Here is a 26,206-nt window from a genome sequence, read left to right on the forward strand (position 1 = left end):
TTTGGTGGGCTCAGGTAATATAATTTGTGCCATTAAGAATGATGCTAATGGGACGAGCTACGTCATTTTTCTCCATCAAAATAAGTTATTAGCCAAAAAGAGTGAAACAAATACAATACTTTTTGAAAATGTCCGTGATAGAGCCTGAAGGAAACAGAGTTGAAGTGTGCGTGAGGAGATTGTTGAATAGGGGATGAACCACGGATGAGTGGTGGAATGAGTCTCAAGGCAACGAAAACTGGATCGGTCTGAAGCAGAGAGGATCGACGAACTACGAAATAAACAGCGGAACTAAGACGGAATGAATCTGCAGACAGCGGATCGAACAGATCTGGGTTTAGGTGCTTCACAGCGGAATGGATCTGAATTACAGATCTGAGTTTAGGTGTTTCACGGCGGAATGGATCGAAATTACAGATCTGAAATTGGGACGGATCTGAAGCTGGTCTAAAGCACGATCAGAATGGATCTGCAGACGACGGATCGAACAGCGACGGGCTCTACGGCGACATGGTTCCTTTGTGCACGATAGAAGGAGCAGATCGAACAGTATGGGCTTTGCATTCGACGGGCTTTACGCGGACGTGAAGGACGGGTGGATAGGTGTTGAGACATGCGAACGAAAATCGGGCAGAGATCTATTGGCCGAGGCGTGGAACGGAGAACAAAGAGCGAAGGCGTCATGTATTCGCCAAAAAACTGAGAGCTTGGTGACGACAGAAGAAAAATTAAGGCTTTGATACCATATAGTTTTATTGATTTTTCTTGAAGATTATTACAACATACATGTACATTTATACAAAGAAATAAGACCAAATAACAAATGAATATTGGTGTTAAGTACATGATAATTTTCTCCATAATTGTTGCTATAAGATCCTAATTTCGTTAATAATAAATTAAGTCAACTTGTTTTACGAAAACTGGGACAATTTGGTAAATTAAATAGACGAAATTTGTGTATTAGATTTAGAATATGTAATAAAAAAAGAAAAGTTATTCGCACGTAACTACTTAAAAAATGTTGAAAATAAACGTCATATTTAAGAAATTAAATATACGAAATTTGTGTATCGGATTCATAATATGAATTAAAAAAATATATAAAAATAAATAAATTTCATAACGCTACCTACATAAGTCTTTCTCCAAACACATATTATCATAACATTATTTTAATTCACTCACATAACCTTTCCCCCAAACAAATCTTATCATAACACTTTTTCCATAACTCTGCCCCCAAACACATATTATTAACACTTACTTCATAATCCTTCTCTTAAACACATCTTATCATAACCCTAGTTTATCATAACACTAGGTTTATTATGACCTTAACCCTCCATAACCCAACCCTTCTTCCAAACGACTCCTTATTATAATTTATTCCATGCTCATAACTTGTAAGACAAATTGCATTGTTGTTAGAATTTAGAAATAGGCTACTTCAAAGATTAATTTTGGAAATAATTTTAAAAATGGGCTACTCCAAAGGTTACTTCAGTTTTATTTAGTTGTTTCATTGTAGTTTTTGTTGGAAAATTGTTTAAATAACAAAACTGGTTGTAAATTGTAATCCGCGGAAAAGAAAAAAGAAACATTAAATTAAAGGGAAAAATAACAAAGAAGAAGCGGGCGTTGATTGGTCTGTTACCATCGCTACATCACCTTCTTCCTAAAGAGAATGACCGAAGCCGCGTCGTGTAAAACCGAAGATCTTAAAATTTGGTTTGATTAAAAGAAAAAAAAAAAAAGAAAAGAAAATAGAGAGAGAGAAAGAGAGCTTTATTCTTTAACAACAAACGTTTCGCGCGATCTCTTTTTCTCCCAGTGAAATTTTCGCATATTCCTCAATCCTCCCATCTCTTAGCAATTCAAATTTCATAAAAGGTAACACCATTACAGATCGATTTTGTTTTTTCTGTATTCAGTTTAATTGCTACCTCAATTCTGAATCTTTCTTCATCTCAAAAATCATTTTTTCTAGTTTCTTTTTCTTAGGTGTTGGATCTGCCCAACGAGTTTTGTTTGCGCTCGCTGGAATTCTCGTCGAGCTAATTTCTTCCTTCAATGCTCGCCTTCCGAGGCCTCTAGATCAGGTGGGTTTTGTGATTTCACTGGGTTTACACAAGTTCTTTTCATACTTTAATCACTGCACACACTGGAGCTCAATTTTCTGAGTCTTTGAGATCCTACCTCCTCTATTCTGTTTTGGAAATTATGATCTTCTCGTGTCGGTTTGGTGGGGATCTTTGAAATTGGTCTTTTGTCTTATTTGAAACTGTCGAGTAATGAGATCTTTTGATAAGATCTATCTGAATTTTATTTTGTTTTTCATGGATCTATGTCTTGGGTTTCCTTTTCTTTTTGGTTTTATTCTTTTAATTGATTGGGTGGGATATTTGGGTTTTTAACACCCATTCCCAAGGTGGGCTTGGGGGGATTAAACTCTGTGCTGATCGTTATGTTCTCCAGGTGGGAGTGACTGAAAACGTATTGATTATGGAACTTTGAATGTCTTGCTTGTTTCTTTTAGTCAGGTGTTATTACCTATTCTCCAAGTTTGTGAGGTTATGTTTTTGAGCGAAACATGATGTTTGTTTCACTTTGACCTGCAGCAATTGTGTTGTACAATGTTTTTCTTTTGATCTCAATATGCACCGCCAGGGTGTACCTATCAGATTTTCAATTAAGAAACATAACTTTCATTAGCTGCGGTGTATATCATTCTTAAGTGCTTTATGATGGTTACTAATTTTTCATCCGTTAGGGACATTGATTAGGTCTCTTGGATTTCATTCATTACGCAGCATTGGCCATTCTTTTCTGATATAGTCAGTCTGAGCAAGCTATAGTTTTGCGGTAGGCTGATGAAGAACGGAATGATAGAATGCAGTGTTTGTCACTCCAAGTTGGTTTCCCCCACCACCAAAGGTATATCGAGGGCATATGATCGACATAAGATCAGAGTATCATCTAAGCAACGAGCCTTAAACACCCTCTTGGTTGTAGGTGATTGTATCTTGGTTGGTTTGCAGGTGATTGTCATCTCTGAACCTACTAGTTGACATGCTTTTTTTCTTTCTTAATTTAATTCTAAAGTAAAATGTGCTTTCATGATTGTCCTGCTTTTTGCTTATGTTTTGCTTTCTTTCCCTTTGAAGTGGTATTTTAGCAATAAAATTTTTGTTGTTCAGTTCATTGTCTAACCGAACCTAACTATACTGCTACTCTTGTATATCAACGATTACCCTCTCCATCACTGATTGTGTATCTCACACTGCAAATCATACTAATTACTGTTACTCATTTAGCTCAATTGCACTATCAAGAAACCTTAACAGCCTTCCTTCTTGGTTTCCTTGTGCATGCTTGTCGTTCTTTTGGTCCAAGTTGTTGGCATTGCCCATCATGCTCCCCTTCCTTCTTTATCATTCCCTTTTTACCCTTTTTTGTATATGTATGAAGGATTGGGGATCTAACATTACCGCACGCCTCGAAATGCACCTTGTCCTCAAGGTGGAAGGAGGGAAATTGTTGATTGATCAAGTACACTGATTCCCAAGTCTTTTCACTGTTTGGAAAGCCCTTCTAATTGCCCGACCCTTCGTTTACTGTTAACTCCTTACTCCATCTTACCCTCAAAAATGTTTCTGACCTCAAACGTTATTCAAATTCTTCGGTTACTGCTGGAGGTATGTGTTGAACTCGTTGATTCTGCCCCAATTTTAGCTTCAATTGTGACACCTGGAACACATTCTGGATCCTTGCTTCGGTGGTAACACAAGACGATAAGCTACTGTTCCTATCTTTTCTGTAAAATATGGTCCATAGAACTTTGGTGTTAGTTTCTCACCTCTCTTTCTTGCCAAGGACAGTTGCCTGTAAGTTCTCAACTTTAAATACCCTTCTTCTCCTTTTTGGAAATTCAACTCCCTCTGGTGCAAATCTGTCTGCTTCTTCATCATATTTTGTGCGAAGACAATATCTAATCTGAACCCGAAGCGTCAGTTTCGATCATGAAGGGTAGTGCAACATTGGGTAAAGCCAATACTTCGGTAAAAGGGGGGTTGCAATGTCTCCATACTTCTTGACAAACCTCCTGTAATATCCCGTCAGTCCCAATAGTCCTCTCAATTTTGATACATTCTTGGGTGGCGGCCACTTTACCATTGCTCTGACCGTCTCCCCATCGATTTCACCCCTTTTTGCGAGATCCACTGTCCCAAGTGTTGTATTTCGGAGTGGCTGATAGCACACTTCTTTAGGTTGGTGTACAGTTCATTGTCTCTTAGTATGTTAAATCCTACCCCCCAAGTGTCTCTCATGTTCTATAATATACCAATATCTGGGATGTAGACTAATATTTCATCAAAAGAGACAAGCACAAATCGATGTAGGAATGGCAGGAGTCTAGCTGTTGTATTAGTGAGCCCAAACGACATCATTAAGAACTTATAGTGTCCTTCGTGTGTCCTTTAAGTTGTTTTCTCGACATCTACTGTTTCTCATTCTAATCTGGTGATACCTGGATGGGAGATCCAGATTGGAGAAGATTGCTGCCCCAAGTAGTTCATCGAGTAACTCTTTTGTCATGGGGATGGGGAGCTTATATGACACGGTGACTTGATTCCACTTGCGGTAATCTACGCAAAGACACCACCTTCTATGCTTCTTCTGTAACTATAATCACTAAACTTGAGTAAGGGTTTCTACTTGGCCTAAAGATTTCTGTTTGCCATCTTTTGGTTACCAATTTCTCACTCTCCTCTTTTTGAACGTGCCCATACTTATAGGGTCTCACGTTGATTGGTTTTTGCCATTCCCACATGAGAATTCAATGGTTTATTGCCCTCTTTGGAGGTAACCTCCTAGATGTGTCAAAGATATCATCATACTGCTTCAGATGAGCTTGTATCATGGATAGTCATACTTCTTCCCCTCCTTCCTGGCTCTTGTTTTCAGTCTTCTCTTCTTCCTCAACCTCTGAATTTTGGAACTCAATCCAGAAGCCCTGTTCTTCCTCCTCCCATGATTTCGTCAACTTTTTCAATGAACACTCAACTGTCGTCAAGGTCGGATCCCCCTGAGCACAATGTGCTGATCCCCCTTCATAGTTGCAAGTGACTTCGACGGCCTTTGTATCCAAATCAACCCCGTCGAGTATGGCCATGGTATTCATACTACTACATCCCTCTTTCCCAGGTTGATGGTTAAGAAATTTACTCGGATGGTTAATTCAGGAAGTTTCAGTTTGATTGTTCTATAGATTCCTTCTCTTTCAACGATCGTAACAACTCCAATAGTTACTCCCAATTCTGTACCTCTGGTGATGGGTAGTTTGAGTTCCTCCACAATCTTCTGATGTATAACATTGTGAGTCACCCCACTATTAATCACAAGGATTACACCCCTCCCTTTAATCGTTCCCATTTCGTCAATTTTGTGGACTCTTATCCACTGTCCCAGGTTCGGCCGTCAAAGGCATTTCTAACTCCTCCCTTTTCTCTTTCGTCTTGTGCACCAAAACGTCAGACGTTCGTAACTCTTCTTTTCTCCTACTTGCCACACTCTTTTTCATTTCTTCAGCTAAACGGTCCACACTCTCCTTTAGTCGAAGAATGATTTCCTCGAGGTCTATAACCTCCCTTTCGGTTGATTTCATTCTTTCTTCAAGCTGTTTTTGAGCCATGGAACGTGTTCTTCCCAGGATGATTGGCTCTGATACCTATTTGTTAAGATTCTAAACCTGAAACTCATAAAGATCTCAACAAAAGGCCAAACAGAGATGGTACTTTGAAATAGTATATTAATAAAATGATCCAAGTTTCACAAACAAACAAGCTATACAAAATTACAAGTAATATAGGCAACCAGATGATAGGAATAGTAAAAGAAAAAGTCCAGATCCTTTGAGAATTGCTGACAACTTCTCCTAAAAGCCTATAACAGCATTCACCAAAATCCAGACCTAGTTTTCATACCCAAAACATTCCTTACTTATATCCATGTCTCCAGTGGGCTCCCAGGTGTTTCTTACCCTCTCTCCTCAGCTCCCCCTTGGCATATTGTGTGAGTTTCCCTTTTTACCCTTTTTTGTATATGTATGAAGTATTGGGGATCTAACAAACAATTGCCACTGCTACCATTGCCTCTATAAATTTGTGGTACTTATCTCAGAGAGTAAGTTTCAGTAAGTTTTGACATTTATGTAGCAATCAACTCAATTAATTCTTGTCAAACTGTAGAAAGGAAACAGATGATTGTGTATATGTGTGTGTATGTATGTATGTACATATATGTACGTGTGTATTCTGTTATTTAAGCATGGTATACTGTACAAGTTTACATGGAATATTGCACAGGCACAGTCCAAAGCAGACAAGAAGGTGCTTGTTCCCCACATGAATCTTCCTTTTCTTGTTTGATGCTAATTGGATTTGTTTGAAAGGTCAAATTGTGATGTGATTTAACCTAGTTTTTAAATGCCTAATACTGGTTCATTTCATTTCCAGCCTATTTTGGTTTATATGTCCAAGGTGGATGGCAAATTCATGTTCAGTCCAATTAGTGTTAACTTTTTGACCGAGATTGCGAAGGTTATCTTTGCTATTGTTATGCTGATAATCCAGGTACATATTATCTTGTAAACCGACTTTTTTTTTTTTTTTTTTTGCCTTTTTGAAACAATCAAACTCTTAAAAATACCTTTGAGACTGTAATGCTTAATTTAAATGGATATTCTGAAACCTCATCATGTTAGTTTATAGGTTTCACTAATTTTGTTCTGTTGCAACATAAATTAATAGTTCAATTCTTGTTCAATTGTGGGTGATAAGAGAGACACTGACTTCTAGACTTCTCTGCTTGTGGGAGTTTGCGTAGGGGGGAGTTTGGGTGGGGGGAACTTCATATTTTATGATCTTTTTGTGATACTTAATTTTGTTTTTGTATCTATGAATGTCCTAGCTAGTTTCCACATACCTTAACTAATTCTATGGACAATTGCTTAAGCTTATAACGTTTAATTGTCAAAAAGCTGGACAGATTTTAATATCTTAGGTAAGGTGAATGGTGAATGGCCAATATGAGGTTTGAACCAATTCACCTAAAGTCGATTTGTTGTTTTCACAAACCCCAGTGCCACTCATGCCACAAATCCTCACGAGTAGGCTTTTGAATCATATAAAATTTAGGAGTCTCTTATCCAAAAAGAAATCATATAAAATTAGAAGTCGAATTCATTTTAAATCACCTATGTTCTTTTGGTAAACAATTGGTTTAAGTGACAAATGTAATTCCATCAAATACAGGAACTGCTTATGTGACACTAAAAATATTTATGATGCGCTAACTGCTTTTTCTTAACTTAGCATTCAAGTTAGATCATTTAATTGATTTTGGTTTCAAAGACAAAGCATCACTATACTTTTAATAGAGTTGGTTTTCAGTGTGACTTTGGCACTGACTTTGGAATTGTGCATTTGTAGAGCTTTTCATCTAAATTCACGTAAAAGCATTCATTTGAGTTTTTTGATTGAATTGCTTCCAAATAGACCCCATGGCCTATGGATCTGGCTTAGTTTAAACTTTTGCTACGAAATTTGCAGGCTAGACATCAGAAAGTTGGGGAAAAACCTCTTCTCTCAATATCAACGTTTATGCAGGTTACTTTTCTCACATGACTGTTTCTAAATAATCATCAATAGTTGCTCTTGAATGTAATCTCTATGCTTGCCTTTTCAAAGTAAAACATTTTAGAATTACTTTTACCTTTACGTGAATTGAGATGGAAAAATCATACCTTAATAATAGTAAGTGAAATGAAACAATGTACTAGCTGACAAAGAAAGGTAACGTCTATTAGATTTACTTTGTTAAGATTCTTCTTATTTAAATTTCTTGTTTATCTTCTTTTAACATTTAGGATTCTTTGCTGTATCTTTGTATATTCCCCCTTCAACAAAATGGTGTTCATACTTCAAGGAATACATTGAATAAAATCTGATTGAAAATCAAATTACCTCAAATTTATTTTAGTATCAGAGCACCTAAGACTCACGATATTTTCTTCTTCGTACTACTGCAATGAATTCTTCCTCAGTCAAATTCGGCCGTTATTGGACTCCAAATCTCTGGTCTTCTATCCGACATTTGGGTCCCTGTTCGCTTTGATTCTATAAATTATTTTCAGTGGAAATTCCAAATCTTTGCAATTTTTTGAGTCCATGCTCTTTTCAGATATCTTGATAATTCAACACCTTCACCTTTTCAATACATCCAAGGACCATCTGAAACCTAGCCAGCCGGTTTCTCTGCCCCTTGAATCCAACCCCATGAAATTAATCCAGATTACCTTCAATGGGATACAGAGATCTAAGTTCTCATCATGTTGATCAACGCGACCGTATCCTTGTCTGCCTTTTTTCACATCATGTCTGCGACCACAGCTTGTGTACTTTGGCTAAGCCTAGAAACTCGACATTCATCCAAGACTAGATCTACTGTTTTGGAGCTTCACCCTCTAAACTGTCATGAAGGAACCAACCCAAAAACCAAGGGAAAACATATGCAAGTACTAATCAAAACTGCATCAATTGTTAAGGATTGTATGAAACAAAGAATACATACAAAACCCGTTTGTCACGAGCATCCATAAGGAGGTGCCGAACCTAGACAAATTAAAAACCTTCCTCAAGAAAACTCAACACTCCTAAAATCATTCTCTTTGTGTTGAGCCGGATGTTTTGGAAAATAGTAAAAAGGTGGGTTGCTGGAAATCTTATCTATTGGGGCTTCTCTTGCTTGAGGGTTTGGAACTTAATTATTGGTCTGAAGACTCTGAACATAGTTTTCTTTTTGAAGCTCTTGGATTGTTCCGATCAGTAAATATTGTACTTGTGCTGAAAGGTTTCTAGAATAGGGTAGACGCTTCTTCTTGAGGGTTATGGATTTTTTAATTTTATTATTTATGAATATTCTATTTTTTTCCCATTCATCCTTCCATTCCCGGGCTTTTTAGGTGTAATTCCCAAGATGTCTTGTTTTATTTTGCAGGCAGCACGTAACAATGTGCTTCTTGCTGTGCCAGCATTTCTCTATGCAATAAATAATTACCTAAAGTTTACCATGCAGGTATACTGTTCATATTTATTAAAGAGAGTATGTTTTTCTTTTATTTTATTCTTAACTAGATGGATCATGGAGCTTCTTTTCGATGTCAGATTATATTGTTCGTGTTTGAACAATTTCAGATACCTATAACTAACCAGGTTACCTCTCCATACAGCTATATTTCAACCCTGCAACTGTGAAGATGCTTAGCAATTTAAAGGTACTATATGTATCAGTAAATTACTGTACTTGTGGTATAATTACTGCTATGTCTTGATTAGCTCATATGACTGGCGACTCTCTCTTGATTCACCAATGTTCTCATCTTACTTGAAGGTTCTCATTTTCTTGGACAATAATTCGTTTGTTTTGTAATTCATAACCTGTATGGCTATGCCCAATTGACAATGACCTTCATTGCCATTTCTTTTGCTTTTTGAAACGGAGACAAACCTCTGAAATTATTATTAATAAAAGAGCCTCAAGCTCAAATATAAGAGGATTATACTAAGAGAAAATAGAAAATTCAGTCTACATCTACAACAAAAGCTAAAAAACAAATTCCAAATAGACGAGATCAAGCTAAACACAGAAAAGGTGCTAAACAAAACCATATCAGAAGAAATCTAATTACAAAAGATAATGCAAAATCCTCTCATAAAGAACTAATTTGAAACTAAAAACATTCAAGAACATGCAACTGGCTGCCTCGAAACCACCTAACCAAATTAATCCATAATCCAAAGGAAGCTCGAAAAAGTCTTCCACTATTCAGCATCGGTGTGTAGAATTTACTTGCCACCCATATGAAGGGAAATCCAAAATTGCTGAAGTTGGTCTTACATTGAGGAGAAATACCTTAAGCTACAGAATGACTGAAGGATTAGCCTCTACAAATACATTAAACTCCTTTAGAAATTTTACCTTGGAGTTAGGCAAAGAGAACTCAAAGTACTTAAACTAGGTGGAGTGAGGATGATGAGAAAATGACTTGGAAGAACGGGTTGGGGCTTGAATTTGGGTGCAACTGACTTCCAATAAATCAGGATTAGCCTCTACAAACAGCTTGGACCTTCATTGCCATTTCTCATACTCAGTAGCTTCTAGTTACTAAATTCTTATGACACTTTTTTTCTTGTCAAAATATATACAGTGACGAGTCTGATTATTGATCAGGATTCTCTAATTTGTTTTTCCTAACCTTAAAACAATTTTCCTCGTATAATATTTTTATTCTTTGGTCTGTTCAGGTTTTGGTGATTGCTGTCTTGCTAAAGGTGATTATGAGACGTCGATTTTCCATTATTCAGGTTAGTATATTTCTTGTGCTATATTTGCGTGCTCTAGTTGTAATGTAACGGAGAGCTACATCCAATTATTTATGCAATACTGTTATTCATATATTTATATAATCAAATATAGAAAGTTATTAGCTTCGGTTATGTATTACCTTATATTTGTTTGATATTTCTGCATTAGGTATTACTACTATTATTATTACTATTATTATTTGAGAAGAGGAGTTTCTAAGGTGGATTACATGAAGGTTATCCAGTTAGAAATCAAAGAAGATAAGTTATAATTGTTAAAAGGCAGGTATTATCATTATTACTACCATTTAAACAAGAAACCAAATCAGAAGACCAAAAAAGTAATTTTTAATTCAAATATGAAAAGCTACAGAATAAAGGCAGGTAGAGGATGTTGAGCTTAACGTCATCAACCATTACCTTTAATTGGGGTGATGGAATGGGGACGACCCTGCATGTTTCAACCATTAGTGTCATGAACTCTTTAGTAAAATTTTCTTTCAACAAAATGTTCCAACTGTCATTTGACAATTGGTTAGGGGATGTGGTTTAGATTCATTTGCTCTTCATTTCCTTAATGGATTGGTTGGTTTCTTCCAATATATTAGAAAAGAAAACCCTCTGCCGTTTGATCCTTCAAGTTATAAAATTCTTTTTTGGTGCTGACTCTTCTTATATTGAAGAAATATGGGAAATGAGAGGTGGGGGCGCCTTTCCAACCAACCATCTTCCATATGCACCAACCTGCCTTTCTTGTGCTTGAAGTAGAAGCTTCCATCGATTCAATTGTGATTACCACTAGTAAATGGCTTTTCTTGTCAACAAGAAACAAAATTTGTCATTAATGATAGAGAAGTAAAAAGGAGTAAAAAAGCGTTACAATTTTTATTTCTTATCTGAGAATGTTTTATACTAGTTTCTCATGCTTGTCTTCTCTCCCTCACCAATGAAGAGATTGTATTGAGAAACCTTTCACACAATTATTTTTTGATTTTGTGGTTGGTGATGGGAGTCACATAGAGTTTTGGGAGGATAGATAGTGTGCGCCCGACCTCTTGCTTCCTTGTACTGTGACATCTAACCTTATTTCTTCAAAAAAGAATGCTGTGGTGGCAGATTGTTGGGTTGATTCAAGTCAAGCTTGGGATCTTGGGTTGAGAAGGAGATCGATTGATAGAGAAATTGGTAATTATATTGCTCTGGCTCAGCTGCTAACTGATTGGGTGGTGAATAGAGCAAAGGTTTCTTCCAGTTCTCTACCAAGTTTGCTTTCCTCAAGCTGACCAAGAGGGCTACTAAAGTCAATCTACCTTCAGTCAATCTTATTTGGAAACCAAAAATTCCTAAAAAACCAAAATTTTCCTTTGGTGCCTCATAGTAAGTATCAACACCCAGGAAAAGCTCCAGAGGAAGTTTCCTAATTGAAATCTCTCCCCTTCCATGTGCCCGGTTTGCCAGAAGTAAGCTGAAACTTTAGATCACCTTTTTTTACAATGTGAGTTAGCGTCTAAAGGGTGAAATAGGGTTTCTGAGACTTTTGGGGTTGGATCGGTGTCTCCCTTTGCGGATTGATGACTGAATGATGAAGGGTTTGTATGGGGGCGGCTTTAGTGAAAAGGAAAAATTTTATGGAGTTGTGCGACCCGTGCTCTCTTGTGGCATCTTTGGAATAAAAAAAATAGTAGGGTGTTCGATGATAAGTTTAGCTCTTTTGATTCTTTTTGGGCTCTTGTGCAGCATAAGGCCTCTTGGTGGCGTATAAACTACACTAAGTTATTTTGTAATTATAGCCTTCTCATGATTATTAACAACTGGAAGGTGCTTATTGATTAGTTCTTTTTTCCTTTTTTTTTTTTTTTGGGGGGGGGGGGGGGGGGGGAGTTTTCAACCCCTCGCTCTTAGGTTGTTCTCTTCTTGTTGATTTTTATATTATATCTCTCTGTTTCTTATAAAAAGAAAAAAACAAAAATGGCAGAGTTCCTTGTCTTATTCCTGAAAGGCCTGAATATCCAATTAGGCTTACCATTGAAGAAAACAAAGAAGGTAACTGATATTTATTTTCTATTTGCCCCAGTGGGAAGCACTTGCGCTGTTGCTTATTGGAATAAGCGTAAATCAGTTGCGGTCATTACCTGAAGGCGCCCCTAATTTGGGTCTCACAGTTACCATGGGCGCATATGTCTACACTCTGATTTTTGTAAGTAGATCTTGTTTCATGGTTAGAATGCTAGTACCCTTACATTCAAGTTAGTTATTCTCCTATTGGTTTTTAAATATTTTCAAGTAACTTGAATCTCTTTTACAGGTAACCGTTCCATCTCTAGCTTCTGTTTATAACGAATATGCTTTGAAGAGCCAGTATGATACTAGCATCTATCTCCAGGTAATGCTACTATTGTGTTGTATTAAATTGAATCTGGAGGCGAAGCTGAGATCCATAAATTGGTATATTTTTTCTGTTTCATATGTTTTCTATTTAGAAAAGTAAGAATAGCTGTTCCTCATATCTGTAGTCGAGAAAGTATTTTGTCATGAACAGTTTCTGTTTGTTTAGAATTTGAGACAACAGATGTCAGATATTGAGGCGCAATTCCTTATTTCTTAGCTTCTTCTTTTTGATGTTGAAGCCATAGCATTCTATGCTTGTATAAACATTTTCTCTTAATGTTCATTATATCTGCTTAATAACTGAAACCCGTCTTCTGAATGGTGGACTTTGTATTGAATTGCAGAACTTGTTTTTATATGGATATGGTGCGATATTCAACTTCATGGGAATATTAGGAACGGTTATTATGAAAGGTAAGATATAAATCTCTAATAATTTCTTCCAGATGATGCTTCTTCAAGGTCTTGGATTTTTTCTGTAGATAATTCTTTTAAAAAAATTATATATATATATATATATATATATATATATATATTTATTTTTATTTTTGATACTGAGATGTTTGTAATATTGATCATGACGTGGTAGATGTAATTTCACGTTGAGTCCTTTTTTTTTACATAGATAATGTGTTCTTAACAGCGAGCAGGCCAATTCAAATATTGATTAGATATCATATGTGGCGATACTGCTAGTCATTCTCTATAGTTCTGGATGCTCTCATGTTAATTTATCTTTCATGAAATGTAGTTTGACACAAGCTTCATGATTTGCTCAGATTTTAGTACAGTATGTTACAAAGATTTTCTTTCCGACTTTCCAAGTTTATGATTCTCTCTCCTTTTTATTATTTTTATTTTTTTGGGTAAGCTTCATTATGATACTATGACATTGGACCTCGTGTTTTGGCCCTTTTGTATTCTTTGCTCTCTTCTCCTTCTCTTACTAAATTCTCTTCAGAATAGCTATTTTATAATGAACTAAGATGTTTGGTCTGTTTGGAATGTTCTTTTATCAAATGCTGCCAGTCCCCGTTATGCTTTTATTTCGGCTGCCTTCAATGTGATTGTATTAGCTCAACGGCATTTTAGAGCTCTAACTAGCTGTTGTCTGGCTTCTTGTATATTTCAGGTCCTAGCAGTTTTGATATACTCCAAGGTCATTCAAAAGCCACAATGCTACTAATAGCTAATAATGCAGCCCAAGGAATTCTATCCTCTTTCTTCTTTAAATATGCAGGTAAGCTAAAGCTTTTATAGGCTTCTCAGTACATTTTTTATCAGAGCATGCATTTTTCTTATTTAGAAAACTGTTTTAATGTCAAAAGTGGCTGGGCTGTTTTTGTCCATGGATCAATATCTCACACTTGTTTCTTGCAGATACAATTCTGAAGAAGTACTCCTCAACCGTTGCTACTATCTTTACGGGCATAGCGTCTGCAGCGTTGTTTGGTCATACTTTGACGATGAACTTTGTCTTGGGAATCTCTATAGTGTTCATCTCTATGCACCAGGTACTTCGAGGAAGGGATAACACTGACAAGTCTAAATATGCTATCAAAATATAATATGGACCGCTAATTCTTGATATTGTGTTTCAGTTCTTCTCACCCCTCTCAAAAGTCAAAGACGAGCAGAATGGGATGACAGAAATGGTGGATGTAGATAACCAGCGGTAGGAACTTATTCATAGCTTGAGACTTCGATTTGATGTGGTTTCTTTTCACGGGGTTCATATATATAATATTTAAAATTAAGAAAATCTCAGTCTAATGCTAGACCCCAATTGCTTTGTAAACTGCGAAGCCAATCTGATCTCTAGGGACCTGGTGACTGTTTTGTTTATTGGTGGAAAAACTGTTGGATTGTTTTTCTTTCTGAATATTTAAATTTTCGAGATTTTCCTTTTCAGGTCCAAGGGATCCTTCGTAAATATAGCAGCAGGAGCGAATGATGAGGTGTGATATGGATGCTTCTCTTCTGAGATTGTTTTCAAGATATTCTATGAAAAACCTCCAGAACAAAATGCTGAATGATTTTTTTTTTTTTTTGGGTTTGCAGGCCAGTCATCTTGTTGGTTCTGATGAGAGAAAGCCACTTCTTCCAACCTAAATATTTTCTGGACATGGTATTTTGATGCTTTGTCTTTCTCATTCCGTTCATAAAAATTCGTTATCATTTCTATTAAACTCCTTATGTTAGCAGAAAAAAAGGAGCAGCTCCAAATTCACAAACTAGCTAAGTTTACCAAGAAAGTTTTATTTGAATACCGATTCAATTTGTTAATGGTTGCCTACACCAATCTAATTTTGAACAAGCTTTTGATTTCTTAATTCAAGGAAGACAAACACCAAGAGTTCAATTTGCTATTTTAGTTGTAATGTACATGACATAATGGGCTTATTCCACAGGAGCTTTAATTTTTTTTTTTCCTTCCCATTATATACGCCGAGAATGTAAAACAGCATTCGTGCATTTTTCTGATTTGGCATTACAGGTTCTGTTTATTTCGTCAGCTCGACTTTGACATTAAATCACATAATGAACATCTGTTGCAGGATTTTGTAGGAAGTTTTGGCTGGATCATTGGACCATAGAAAGACGGGTGATGGGTCTCAACCTTTACGAATAAAATTCTTTTGATGAGGTCCTACAAGGTTTGAAAAATAGAGCATTCCTCATTCCTCAGGTTGGTTTGGATATGATATGAAATTTTTGTTGCTACAGATTAGAATAGATAATAACATGGGTATCGTCATATACCAAGGTCTATACAGCCCTACCTTCATTTCAAGTTGTGGTTTTAGTAAAATGTATTATTATTCTTTACCCCAGATTGATTATAACTAATAATTTTTGTCTATTTCCTTCCAATATCTCAAATTTTTATGTATCCTTCCCCCCACACTGAAAATGTAGTCTTACAATTCAGATCTATGGTAAAAAAGTAAACTCACTTTTTATCATACATATAATGGAAATGTTATATAGAGGATATATAGTTTCTTTGCTTGAAAGTTGCAATCAAGGTTGCTTAATATAGGCATAAATATCTGTTACTGAGAAGGATCAATTTCTTATTTCTGGATAAACTTTTGAATTCACGTGACACAATGAACTATCTTATATCAACATGAAAGATTTCTTTTTGGGACCATTTGGGATCATGATTATGTGAAGCTATAATAACCATCCATTGTTATAGTGAATACTATTTAAAAATCTTCATTTAGTTACGGTAAATACTATTTCAGAGTATTTGTTTTCATAATTACAATTTTATATTCATCATTTCTTTTATTCTTTGCGATAGTTTACTATTTTCTTATCAAATTAAAATAACACTTCAAACACTTGTTATTATAACCCAATTAAAATAATTTGTACTTTAAACACAACCTATTATAACCTAAAACTACAATTCACTTCTTGCCTCCAAATTCCTTCTTTGGGATCGTTGGTTGGAGGAATTTCTGCATGGGAATTTCATAGATGTTTAATTTCCATGTTAAGAATAAGTCATTATCAGTATCCTCATTTTTCTTCGGGTATTTTTATTCCCATTTTCTCTAGGTATTTTTATCCCTTGAAAAACTGTGACTTTTTTTCGTCCATATCTGCTTTTTTAATTTATATATAATATTACTTGGACTATAGTTAATTAATCAATATTAATTTAACAAATTTAGTTTAACTATTGCTTTTAATAACTCAATAACAATATATAATAATATTTACTTTACTTATTTTTACGATAAAAATTATTAAATGAATGTGTTTGTTCACAAAGATTTCTAGAGAAATTTAATTCATGGAGTCAAACTTGTTTTGATATTGTATTTATGTTGATTTGATACAATGTGGTTCAATCTTCAGTATTTGATTTTTTTATTCTCTCTCGTTTGAATGTCTATGCTTAAGTTTGAGTATTGTAAGAAAGCGTATCTTCAAAGAAACTTCAATCTTTGAGGGTGGTCGGCTTCAGGAGTTAGGGAGTCTTCTAGTTCTTAGAGTACTAATATTCTCTCTCTAATTCGAATTCCTGCCTCTTCTGCAAGAGCAGCAATAGAGTAGCGAAAGTGTGGCTTGTTGATTCTAAGTTTGACTTCCTCTGACTGGTGCCTTTTCTTGCTTGATTGATCCTTTAAGCTACCTCTTCCCTTCCTATGATAGGTAATCCTTGATCCTCTTTCTTTTGGTGGTGGTGTCATAGGGCTTTTTTAAGTTCACCTCTAGGCTTTCCTTTCTTTGGACGTAGAAGGATAGACTTTCTTTTTTTAGTATTGCATAGAATTTGGGGCACCCCTCGCTTTAGTTGCATTTCGAGTGGAAGTTGGGACAATTCTCTCAAGAACTAGAAGGCTCTCTAACTCCTGAAACTAATCACCTTCAAAAATTGAGTTCCTTTGAAAATACAAGTTTTCTACCAAGACTCCAACTTTAAGAATATCACGTGCTCCACTTTCTTGAATCAAACATAGACATTCAACCAAGAGAGAATTAGATGACCAAATACTAGAGATCGAACCACATTACATCAAATCAATACACACAATATGGACACAAGTTCAACTGCACCAATTAAATTTTTTTAGAAATCTCATGTGAACAAATTGGCATTCCTAGTAGAACATCTCTACCTCCCATCTCTCTCTCATCATTAAAATCTACAAGAAAACCAATGACACCAAAGGAAGCTGCATCCAAATCTTCTGTTGCAAGAAATGCTTATGCGGGACCTATCATCGGTAGTCATTCAAAGGAGATCATCTAGGAGCAAGATCAAGGTTATGTCATTACGCAGAACATCCTTAAATAATTGATGAAGTCTCCTAAAGCTGGGATTGTCATGAAGAAAAATCCTTTGTATGATAACTTTTATTCTGCTTCTAGTAAGTTAAATAGGGAAACATACCATGACGTGATGTCTGTCAAGATGGCTGATGTAATGGTCAAGGTTTCCATGGTGAAAATGGAGAGAAAAAATTGATCTTCTAATGAAAGTTGTTGAGAAACGAGACCACAAAATCGTAGCTTTAAAGAGCAAATGCAGACTCGTGAAACTGCTAAGAATGTGGTACAAGAAAACAAACCACAACAACAATCAAATTTTGTGTCTTCCCTCTCAGTTCAGTAACTACAAGATATCATCGCAAACTCTAACAAAGCTCAGTATATAGAGGTTTGTCCCATACTTCTTTCATGAACTTTAAGTCATACACTAAAAGAATCCAAAATTCCAGTAGTTCGATGGAAAGGGCAACCTGAAGCAGTACATCACCTACTTCATCAAAACATTCGTGAATGCATGATCAAGAATAGATTAGCTTGAAATAAAATGTTTCTGAGTGGTTCACAGTCCTGGACCCTAAAGTGATTGATAGCTAGGAACAAAGAGAAAAAGAGTTTTTAAACCGCTTCTACAACACCAGGCGCATTGTAAGCATGATGAAGCTTATAATCGCGAAACAACGAAAGGAAGAGCCAGTCATCGACTATATCAACCAATAAAGAGCTTTGGACTGCAAGGATTAACTCACCGAACTGTCGGCTGTAGAAATGTGCACCCAATGTATACATTTGAGACTTCTCTACATTCTACAGGGAATAAAGCCCCACAAATTTCAAGATGTTGCAACTCGCGCTCATGATATGGAGTTGAGCATCGCCAGTAGGGTAACTAAGGATTTTCTTGTTCTGAAGTAAAGAAAGACAAGAAAGAGATGTGGGGTGCCAAAAAGATAGCAAAGAGCACCGTGAAGGAATCTTTGGTTGTAAACATGACCTTACTAAAATTCTCCAAAAGGAATGAAGTGAAAGCTGAAAAGAAGGATGATGGAGGTGAGAGACGTTGTCTGAATTTAAAGAAAAGACAAGAAAAAATGTACCCATTTCTTGATTCAGATATCGCAGACATGCTAAAGCAACTACTGGAGAAGCAGTTGATTCACCTGTCAGAATGTAAACGACCTGAGCAAGCAGAAAAGGTAGATGATCTCAACTACTGCAAGTATCATCGGGTCATCAGTCACCCAGTAGAAAAATGTTATGTTGAAGGAGCTAATTCTAAGGTTGGCTCGTAAGAAAAAAATTGAACTAGACTTGAAGGAAGTAGCTCACAAACCATGTTGTAGTGACGATAATGTTGGATGCTTCTCCGTCAATATTGATTTTTGAATAAAGGGAAAGCGCGGTCCAGTTCAGGATGTTTAAGCCTATAGTTGTCTAGTTATGTCAGGAAGTCGTACCAAAGGATCTTCAAGGAAAAGAAATACTAATGGAAGAAGACGATAAAAGGTGAATAGTTGTGACATGTTGAAAGAAAAAATAGTTAACTCCGGCCCAAAAGGAGTTCTGCTTCTACCGAAATAATAGAAGAGGGAATAGGGCTAAAAAGAACAAGAAGAAGAAGAAGACTCAAAAGCTTAAGCTCATGCAGAAGGAAGACAAGGATTTTCCTCTATCTCAACGCATAGTAACCTTGACATACTTTCTGATAACTTGTAAAAATACAAGTTATTCTAGCCTTTTAGGTAGAATAATGGAGTCAAGAACGCAGAATAAAGTACCAAAACACGTAACTTTTACTGGAAATTTACAGAGATAAGATAATACAACTTACATAAGTCTCTACGTCTGATTTACGTTGCTTTTTAGTGTTTTTGTCGTAGGATGATGAAGAAAAGAAGAAATACAACGAATCGCATAGAGAACGTGTGAAAGATCAATGTGATAAGAACATGCTTGGCGATTAACATTGCTAGGCGAGATCCCACATCATCACGCAAAGGAATTCACTAGACGACAAGAATGGTAGTTAGAGTTGATATGACTTGACAAGGTTGTTTTTAGCGCTGAAATGTGTAGAGGATAAGGAATAGAAGCTTTCCACCCAAAGTTGCCTATAAAAGCCTCCATCTCTACCTTGTAAAAGAAGGCCTGAATGGACCAAAACCCTAGAGGAGCTCCAGGAGGCTTGTTTACATGAGAGTCGGTTGAAGGAATAGCCTTTTCCCTTTTGTAGTAGTTCTTACCCTCTTCACCTCTTTTCCGATCAACTTCTGAGTGAGATCAGAGAGAGATTAGAGAGAGAAACCATCAACTATTCCCCTAACTTTGTAAAAGAGCCAAGGAATGCATTGTTATTCATTTTGCGGTTTGACTCCCCTCTTTACTTTCCACTTTTGTATTATTATTGTAATGTTTTGACTTCTATATTTCCATGGTCGAAAGGCTTATATCTATCAATACATTGTATCTTTATCCACTATCAATTACATCTATCAATACATTGCACCTTTATCCACTATCAATTATATCTATCAATACATTGCGCAGGAACAGGAACAGAAACAAGAACAATAATAGGAACAGTAACAGAAACAGTAACATGAACAGTAACAGGAATAGTAACAGGAAGAGTAATAGTAATAGTAATAGTAATAGGAATAGGAATAGAAATAGGAAGAGGAACAGTAATAAACAGTAACAGTAATAGCAACAGTAATAGTAATTAATAATAATTTTTTTAATAATAATACAAAAGCAAAAAACCTATGTTTCATCCTGGCTGGAAATCCAAATAGTGGTTAGAAATATCGAAGTTGTAATATGGATCATTATTAAAATCGATATCACTGATGGATGAATCTGAAGAAATTCTGGTATCGTCAAGGTCATCCTCTTTGTTGTCGTTAGAAATGGTGTGGATGACTGTTTCCATGACCGCCTGAAGATTTGCCTTAGATATAGTTATGACGATGGACGTCATAATTGAGTTCCTTACGAGAAGGAATTGGTCTTCTTCTGGAGAGAGAGATAAGCGTTGGTTTTTAACCATTTCGCTATTGTTTTTCATTCAGATAGGAGTAGTCGTACTTATCCCACCATTTAACTCGCAAAATCTTTCCTAAGATTTTGAACTTTGCTCTGGATGAAAGTTGGTAACTCTAGCAGAAAATCTAGGACACCTAGAAATAGAGAGAGAATCTATACGTCGATGAAAGTGCGGACGAATAGATGCTTGTTGAGAGCTAGTGGTAGGCTCGTTGGACTTTGACAGGGAAGATCTTTGAAGTTAGATCGAACTAGCTCCATTATTTTTTGAACTAGTTTGGAAAATTAGTTTTGTAAGATTTATTACAAAATGTAATGAACCAAGAGTGGTTATGAGACTCGTGCCATAGTACTTTGTACTAGGCTTCCATGTAGTCTCGGTACATATACATTTGAGGGCTGAATATCTTGGAAAATTTTCTAGGAACAAACATTCCTTATGGTTAGTGAGATGGTGTGAGGACCCTGAAAATTTTTAGCTTGGAATAGACAATTTTTCCAGGATTGTTGTGATTTGAAATATGGATTATTTTGGTAGAAACAGTGTCTACCAAAGTGAACTCATAAAATTTCATGGTTTTCTTGATATCTTTCAAAAAGAAGTTGAACCCATGTGGGTTGACTTGGGAACAAATTTCTTGGACGGAAGGTTCGTCGAATTCTAGTTTGATGACTATATCATCCATAATGGTTTTTGTTTGTTAACCTGTGACCGGTGGTCATGGCATAAATACTGCTGGTTTAATCGTTCGGGCATAGGATTTGGGCTTCGGAGGTGGCCTGATTGAAGTTGCGACGCTTGTTAGGCGAAACAAAGTTGTTGAAGGATCAAGACTTGATCTGATTGTTAGGTTCCTTTGATAGGAACCTTGACGACGTCGAGATACAGCTTGGAAGCTGAGATCCATGTCGTACTTGTCTGCACACATTGGGATGAGAGTAGATGCTTGAGACATAAGGCGCTTTCCCTTGGAGGAGCTTGCTCTAAAGGAGCCAGCTGTTTCAGGAGTAACTGGATTAGGCTGATTGGAGGAAGGGAAGGCAGAGGCCTCCCCAGTGGCTGAGATCGATCGAGATTTTCGTACATTATTGGGAACGCTTGAAATACTATGAGAGAGTTTTTGATTTGAGAGATGCTCTCTTGATAGGTAACTACAAAGAAATTGTTGCTTCCTTTTATAGGCTCAATTGCGAAATCAAAACAAGATAGAATTGCTTGCCACCTTGCAAAGATTTGCTTTGACAAGAAAATCTTCGTTGATAAGATCTCCCTGAAATTTTTGGACAGAAAGTACTATTGTTAGAACTTCCTTTTTTACAGTGGAATAGTTTTGTTGAGCACTATTCCATACACCAGAATGAAAAAAGACTAATGATTCTTTTCTGTTAATATCTTGTTTGAGGATGTCGTCTTAACATTTTTCAGATGCATCGGTTTCGATGATCCTTTTGGCTTTTTCATCCACAAGCGATAAGCATGGAATGACTTTAGCTAGGGATTTGATTGATTGGACTACTTGTGTATGCTCAACCGTCGATGATTTTGGATTTTTCTTTAGTCTATCATGAAGTGGCAGACAAATTGTCCGGAGGTCTTTAATAAAGTCTTCGATATAATTGACACACCCAAGAATCGTTGTAGTTAGGTTTTATCTTGAATTTCATCAGGAAACTTATCCACGAATTCTTATGACCTTTGAATAGGTTTGATGATTCCTTGATCAATATCAAATTCCAAAAATCATACTTTAGTTTGAAACAATTTAACCTTAGGTAGAGACACTATAAGACCCACTAGTAGAAATTTAGCTTTTAACGATGCAAAATTTGTGTCGTTGAATAAACCTTAACCCTAAACCCTAAACCTGCGTCATAAAGAGAATGACACAAATTTTGTGTCATTGTCAAGAAAAGCTATTTAACAACACTTCATAAAATGTGTTATTAAATATGCTTAGATGACACCAAGATCATGCCATTAATACCCTTACCTTGACGCTATAAATATGTCACCGTTATCTAGAACCCGACACAAATATATTGTCATCAATACCCTTACATCGACGCTTCAAATGTGTCATGTTATTTATATCTCGACACCAATATATTGTCATTAATACCCTTACATTGACGCTTTAAATGTGTCATAGTTATCTATATCTCAACACCAATATATTATCATTAATACCCTTACATTGACGCTTTAAATTTGCTACGTTATCTATATCTCGACACCAATATATTGTCATTAATACCCTTACATTGATGCTTTAAGTATGTCACATTTATCTCTAACTCAATACCAATCAAGGCTTATATGTCGACACTTGCTTGACATCGTTATTTTTCAATTTACAACACATTTTTCTGTCATATATTTACTAATTTTGACATTTTCTACTGTTGAAAAATAAAATTCATGATTCAAAATTACCCACATGTATTTAGAAAGATCTTTATATTGATAATAAAAAATTTAAAGTACATTGTCAGTAAAGGTTTTACAATAATACGAAAAGATAAATTAACTGTAATACACGTGTGGGTAACCTAATCTAATCAAACTAATGCATAAATGAACTTGATCGATCTCATGCATGGCCTGTGGATTCTTCAAATACCTACAAATTTGTCGAAAATGAACCTTTATTATCATTGAGAATGAAGGATGATAGGAAAAAAAACATCAAGAGGATGCAACAGCGGAAGATAAGGATCATGTTTTACTTTATATGCATCTAAACGATTTAGAAATTATCATGCTACCACTAAACGATAGACCTAAACGAAGAATGTAGAAGGTAAATGATGAACTTACCTTTATAGTTCTCAACTTCTTCTTCGCTCCAAAGCTTCTTCTCTGCCTGAAGATCACGAGCAAAGGACAACCATTACATTGACCTACTAATCTCAAGATCAAGAACCGAGTTGTGGGACTCGTTTTTATGAAGGATATCTTAGAGAGATGGAAGGAGGAAGGTGAATCGTTAGAGGTTTTTATGAGATTTTCATCATCATCTTCTCATTCTGTAAATGGAAGTTTATAAAGAAAATTACATGCAAAATGCATGCAATTTACTTTATGAAATCTCGACACCTAATTAATCCATCAACCCTTAATGGAATTAGTGGCTTATAAGTTCATTACATGCTGCCACATTTTCCACTAACAATTAGTAATAAATATATTAGTCAAAGGACAATTTGGTCATTTGACCAATTTAAGTCAAAGTCAAAAGTTAACTTTTTGACTTTTTGCTATTTTATTCGTCTTGACTAATTTCAACCTCCCAAGTATGAATCCACATTTATTTTTCTAAAATTAAAATCATATTTGAATATAAATTCAGTCAAAGTTTTGTCTTTTAAAGTCAAAAGTCAACATGTTGACTTTTACAATTTTGATCGTTTCAAAACATTCCAAGCTTCTAAATATGAATCATATTCATATTTTTATTATTTAAATCATATTTAAACATAAAGCTTGAAGTTTATATTTACCGACTTATATCAAATATACTTGTCGGTTTCTCTCTCTTTACCTAATTCAAACAATTCGAGTTATTCCAACATATTCTTCTTAGTTGAATCCATATGAGCTAGTAGGGGAACCTAATGGACCTATAGATCATGGGCTCCAACGATTCGAGATTAACTGACTAAACTCTTTTAGACCAAGCTTAATCACATTCGTTAACTAATTAGTCATTCCACTAAAGACTCATAGTTGTACTCCCCTCACTATAGATATATTTTTGTCCACATGATATAACCATGATGAGTAAGTTGATCATTCATAGGTTGTTTGTAATCTTGGTTGGGTCAAAATACTGTTTTACCTCTGAGATTACATCTTGCTCCTTAAATCCCACTGATCTACTATTGAACAATTGGTTTAAGGTCCAACCTATAAACCTAAATCCTTCTCGGGCCAATGAGAAGGTGGGGCCCCTTGTTCAAGACTTGGATTTAGTCCTTAAGGGAACAACCTATCTACTATCCCAAAAGTGGGTAGGAGTGAATTTCATTTTGCACCCTATGTCCCTAGCTATCCACTTGGTCTTATTCCTGAAATGGGAGGCTTATTGTGCCAGCGATGATGAGCTGCCCTCACCTATGCAGATCTAAGGATACTACCGAATGAACAAAAGTTCATAGTTAGCTCAGGATTAAGATCAAGTTATCTAGGTCATTATAATTAAAATAGTCAGTTTATAGTTTACGACGTTATAACTAAAAGTGACTATTTCGTGGTTCCAGTCTTATGCAAACCATTTACATAGGACGCCCCCACTTCCATGTCTCTACATGAACGATTCAGGATTACACCGTTTGTACTAACTACGGAGCGGGCCACATCCATAGTGTTTTTCCAGAATAAGACGCCCAACCTTATTCATACACTATAGATTATTTGGGCTATTAACTCGAACTTAATCCATGTTTATGTCTCTACATAAAGTTCAAGTGTATTGACAAACTTAGTAAAATAGCCTCGGGACCTTGATTTATTGGTTTTAAGATTATAGTATTCAATAATAAACTTTATTGAATCAAATAACAAAGTTTAAGTTTTATGACATAAATTCCAACAAAGGAAACATTATTCATAAAAAACAAAGGTAAGTATATTCAATGGTAAAATAAAAGGGAAAGGATAAAGAATGTTTATGATTCCAATTGAGATGGAGGATGAAGCAACTACATTATGAGCTAGTTTTTTCCCTTAAAATTGGGTTTTATTTCACACACCAAGAATAATCAAGCATCTACCAAAATAATGAACACAGAGAAACAACCCCATGAATCCACAAAATAATAACAAAAAATGTTTGAGAAATTCTATGTCCACTCAATCATAACTCAACTATTTATAATATTAATTATTATAAATAAACAAAACATTAAAATTCGACCAACTTTTTATTTGACCCAAATACCTTTCATTCCCCAGCTGTGACTTTTTGACATTAAACTGCATTTAGTTCATGTTTTGCAGTCCGGCACCAACTCTAGTTCCTAATTTTTTATACCTAAAAATATTTTAAAAAAATCAAAGTATTTATGGAGAGTAGAAAATACCATAGTTTTACCGTAACATAAACAAATAGTTTTTCTTTAAATCCAAATCTTCAACATAAGTACATATAATTGCATTATTCTACAAGTTTCTATTACATTGAAAATTGTATGAATCCCAGTTGGTGAAAAACCTTAAATACCTAGAATGAATATGAAAATTGGATTGTGTGCAATATTCTTTTTAAAACGAGGCTCCTATAGCAATAAAAACTTAACAATGATGAATATGCCCTATGATCAACACTTAATAAGGGAAAAAGAAAATAAGAAAAAAATAAAAAAGAAAAGGAAATAAAGGGATTTTGGGACATTGAGGAAGAAATTGTATTTCTTGAAGAGAAAGAATTAATAGGAAACACAACCAGTAGCAAAAGGTTTTGTTAGACATAAATTTCTCTGACAAAAACTTACACCAACTAAAACTCACCATTTGTTGAAGAATATTTTACACCTAGAGAGTAAAAAAGAGGTTA

The 26,206-nt window shown here is 35.5% G+C and overlaps 1 protein-coding gene across 8 annotated transcripts; it reads left to right on the forward strand.

Moving 5' to 3' along the window:
- Positions 1-1,714: 1,714 nt before the first annotated feature.
- On the forward strand, positions 1,715-15,832 carry LOC103488654 (CMP-sialic acid transporter 2). Of its 8 annotated transcripts, none has more exons than XM_008447474.3 (17): positions 1,715-1,893; positions 2,005-2,102; positions 2,787-3,041; positions 6,519-6,635; positions 7,614-7,670; positions 9,061-9,138; positions 9,293-9,337; positions 10,368-10,427; positions 12,502-12,624; positions 12,733-12,810; positions 13,160-13,229; positions 13,948-14,055; positions 14,196-14,329; positions 14,417-14,490; positions 14,728-14,773; positions 14,877-14,943; positions 15,374-15,832. In XM_008447474.3, exons 3-16 carry the CDS (start codon positions 2,874-2,876, stop codon positions 14,925-14,927), a joined length of 1,209 nt encoding a protein of 402 aa, XP_008445696.2. In that variant the 5' UTR covers positions 1,715-1,893; positions 2,005-2,102; positions 2,787-2,873; the 3' UTR covers positions 14,928-14,943; positions 15,374-15,832. The 8 variants fall into 8 exon arrangements, with proteins under 8 accessions (XP_008445696.2, XP_008445698.2, XP_008445700.2 ...); XM_008447476.3 differs by having other exon boundaries at positions 1,730-1,893; positions 2,774-3,041; XM_008447478.3 differs by having other exon boundaries at positions 1,730-1,893; positions 2,814-3,041.
- The last annotated feature ends 10,374 nt before the right edge of the window (positions 15,833-26,206 follow it).

Source organism: Cucumis melo, chromosome 3 (assembly GCF_025177605.1).
Source record: "Cucumis melo cultivar AY chromosome 3, USDA_Cmelo_AY_1.0, whole genome shotgun sequence".
Classification (NCBI taxonomy): Eukaryota; Viridiplantae; Streptophyta; class Magnoliopsida; order Cucurbitales; family Cucurbitaceae; genus Cucumis; species Cucumis melo.

What these genes read in the sequence shown, in the direction of transcription:
- LOC103488654 (XM_008447474.3), top strand. Translation starts at nt 2,874, where the DNA reads ATGAAGAACGGAATGATAGAATGCAGTGTTTGTCACTCCAAGTTGGTT. An exon ending in TTTCTTCTTTAAATATGCAG is followed by an intron (nt 14,056 to 14,195) that starts GTAAGCTAAAGC and finishes TGTTTCTTGCAG; the next exon opens with ATACAATTCTGAAGAAGTAC. An exon ending in GTGGATGTAGATAACCAGCG is followed by an intron (nt 14,491 to 14,727) that starts GTAGGAACTTAT and finishes TTTCCTTTTCAG; the next exon opens with GTCCAAGGGATCCTTCGTAA.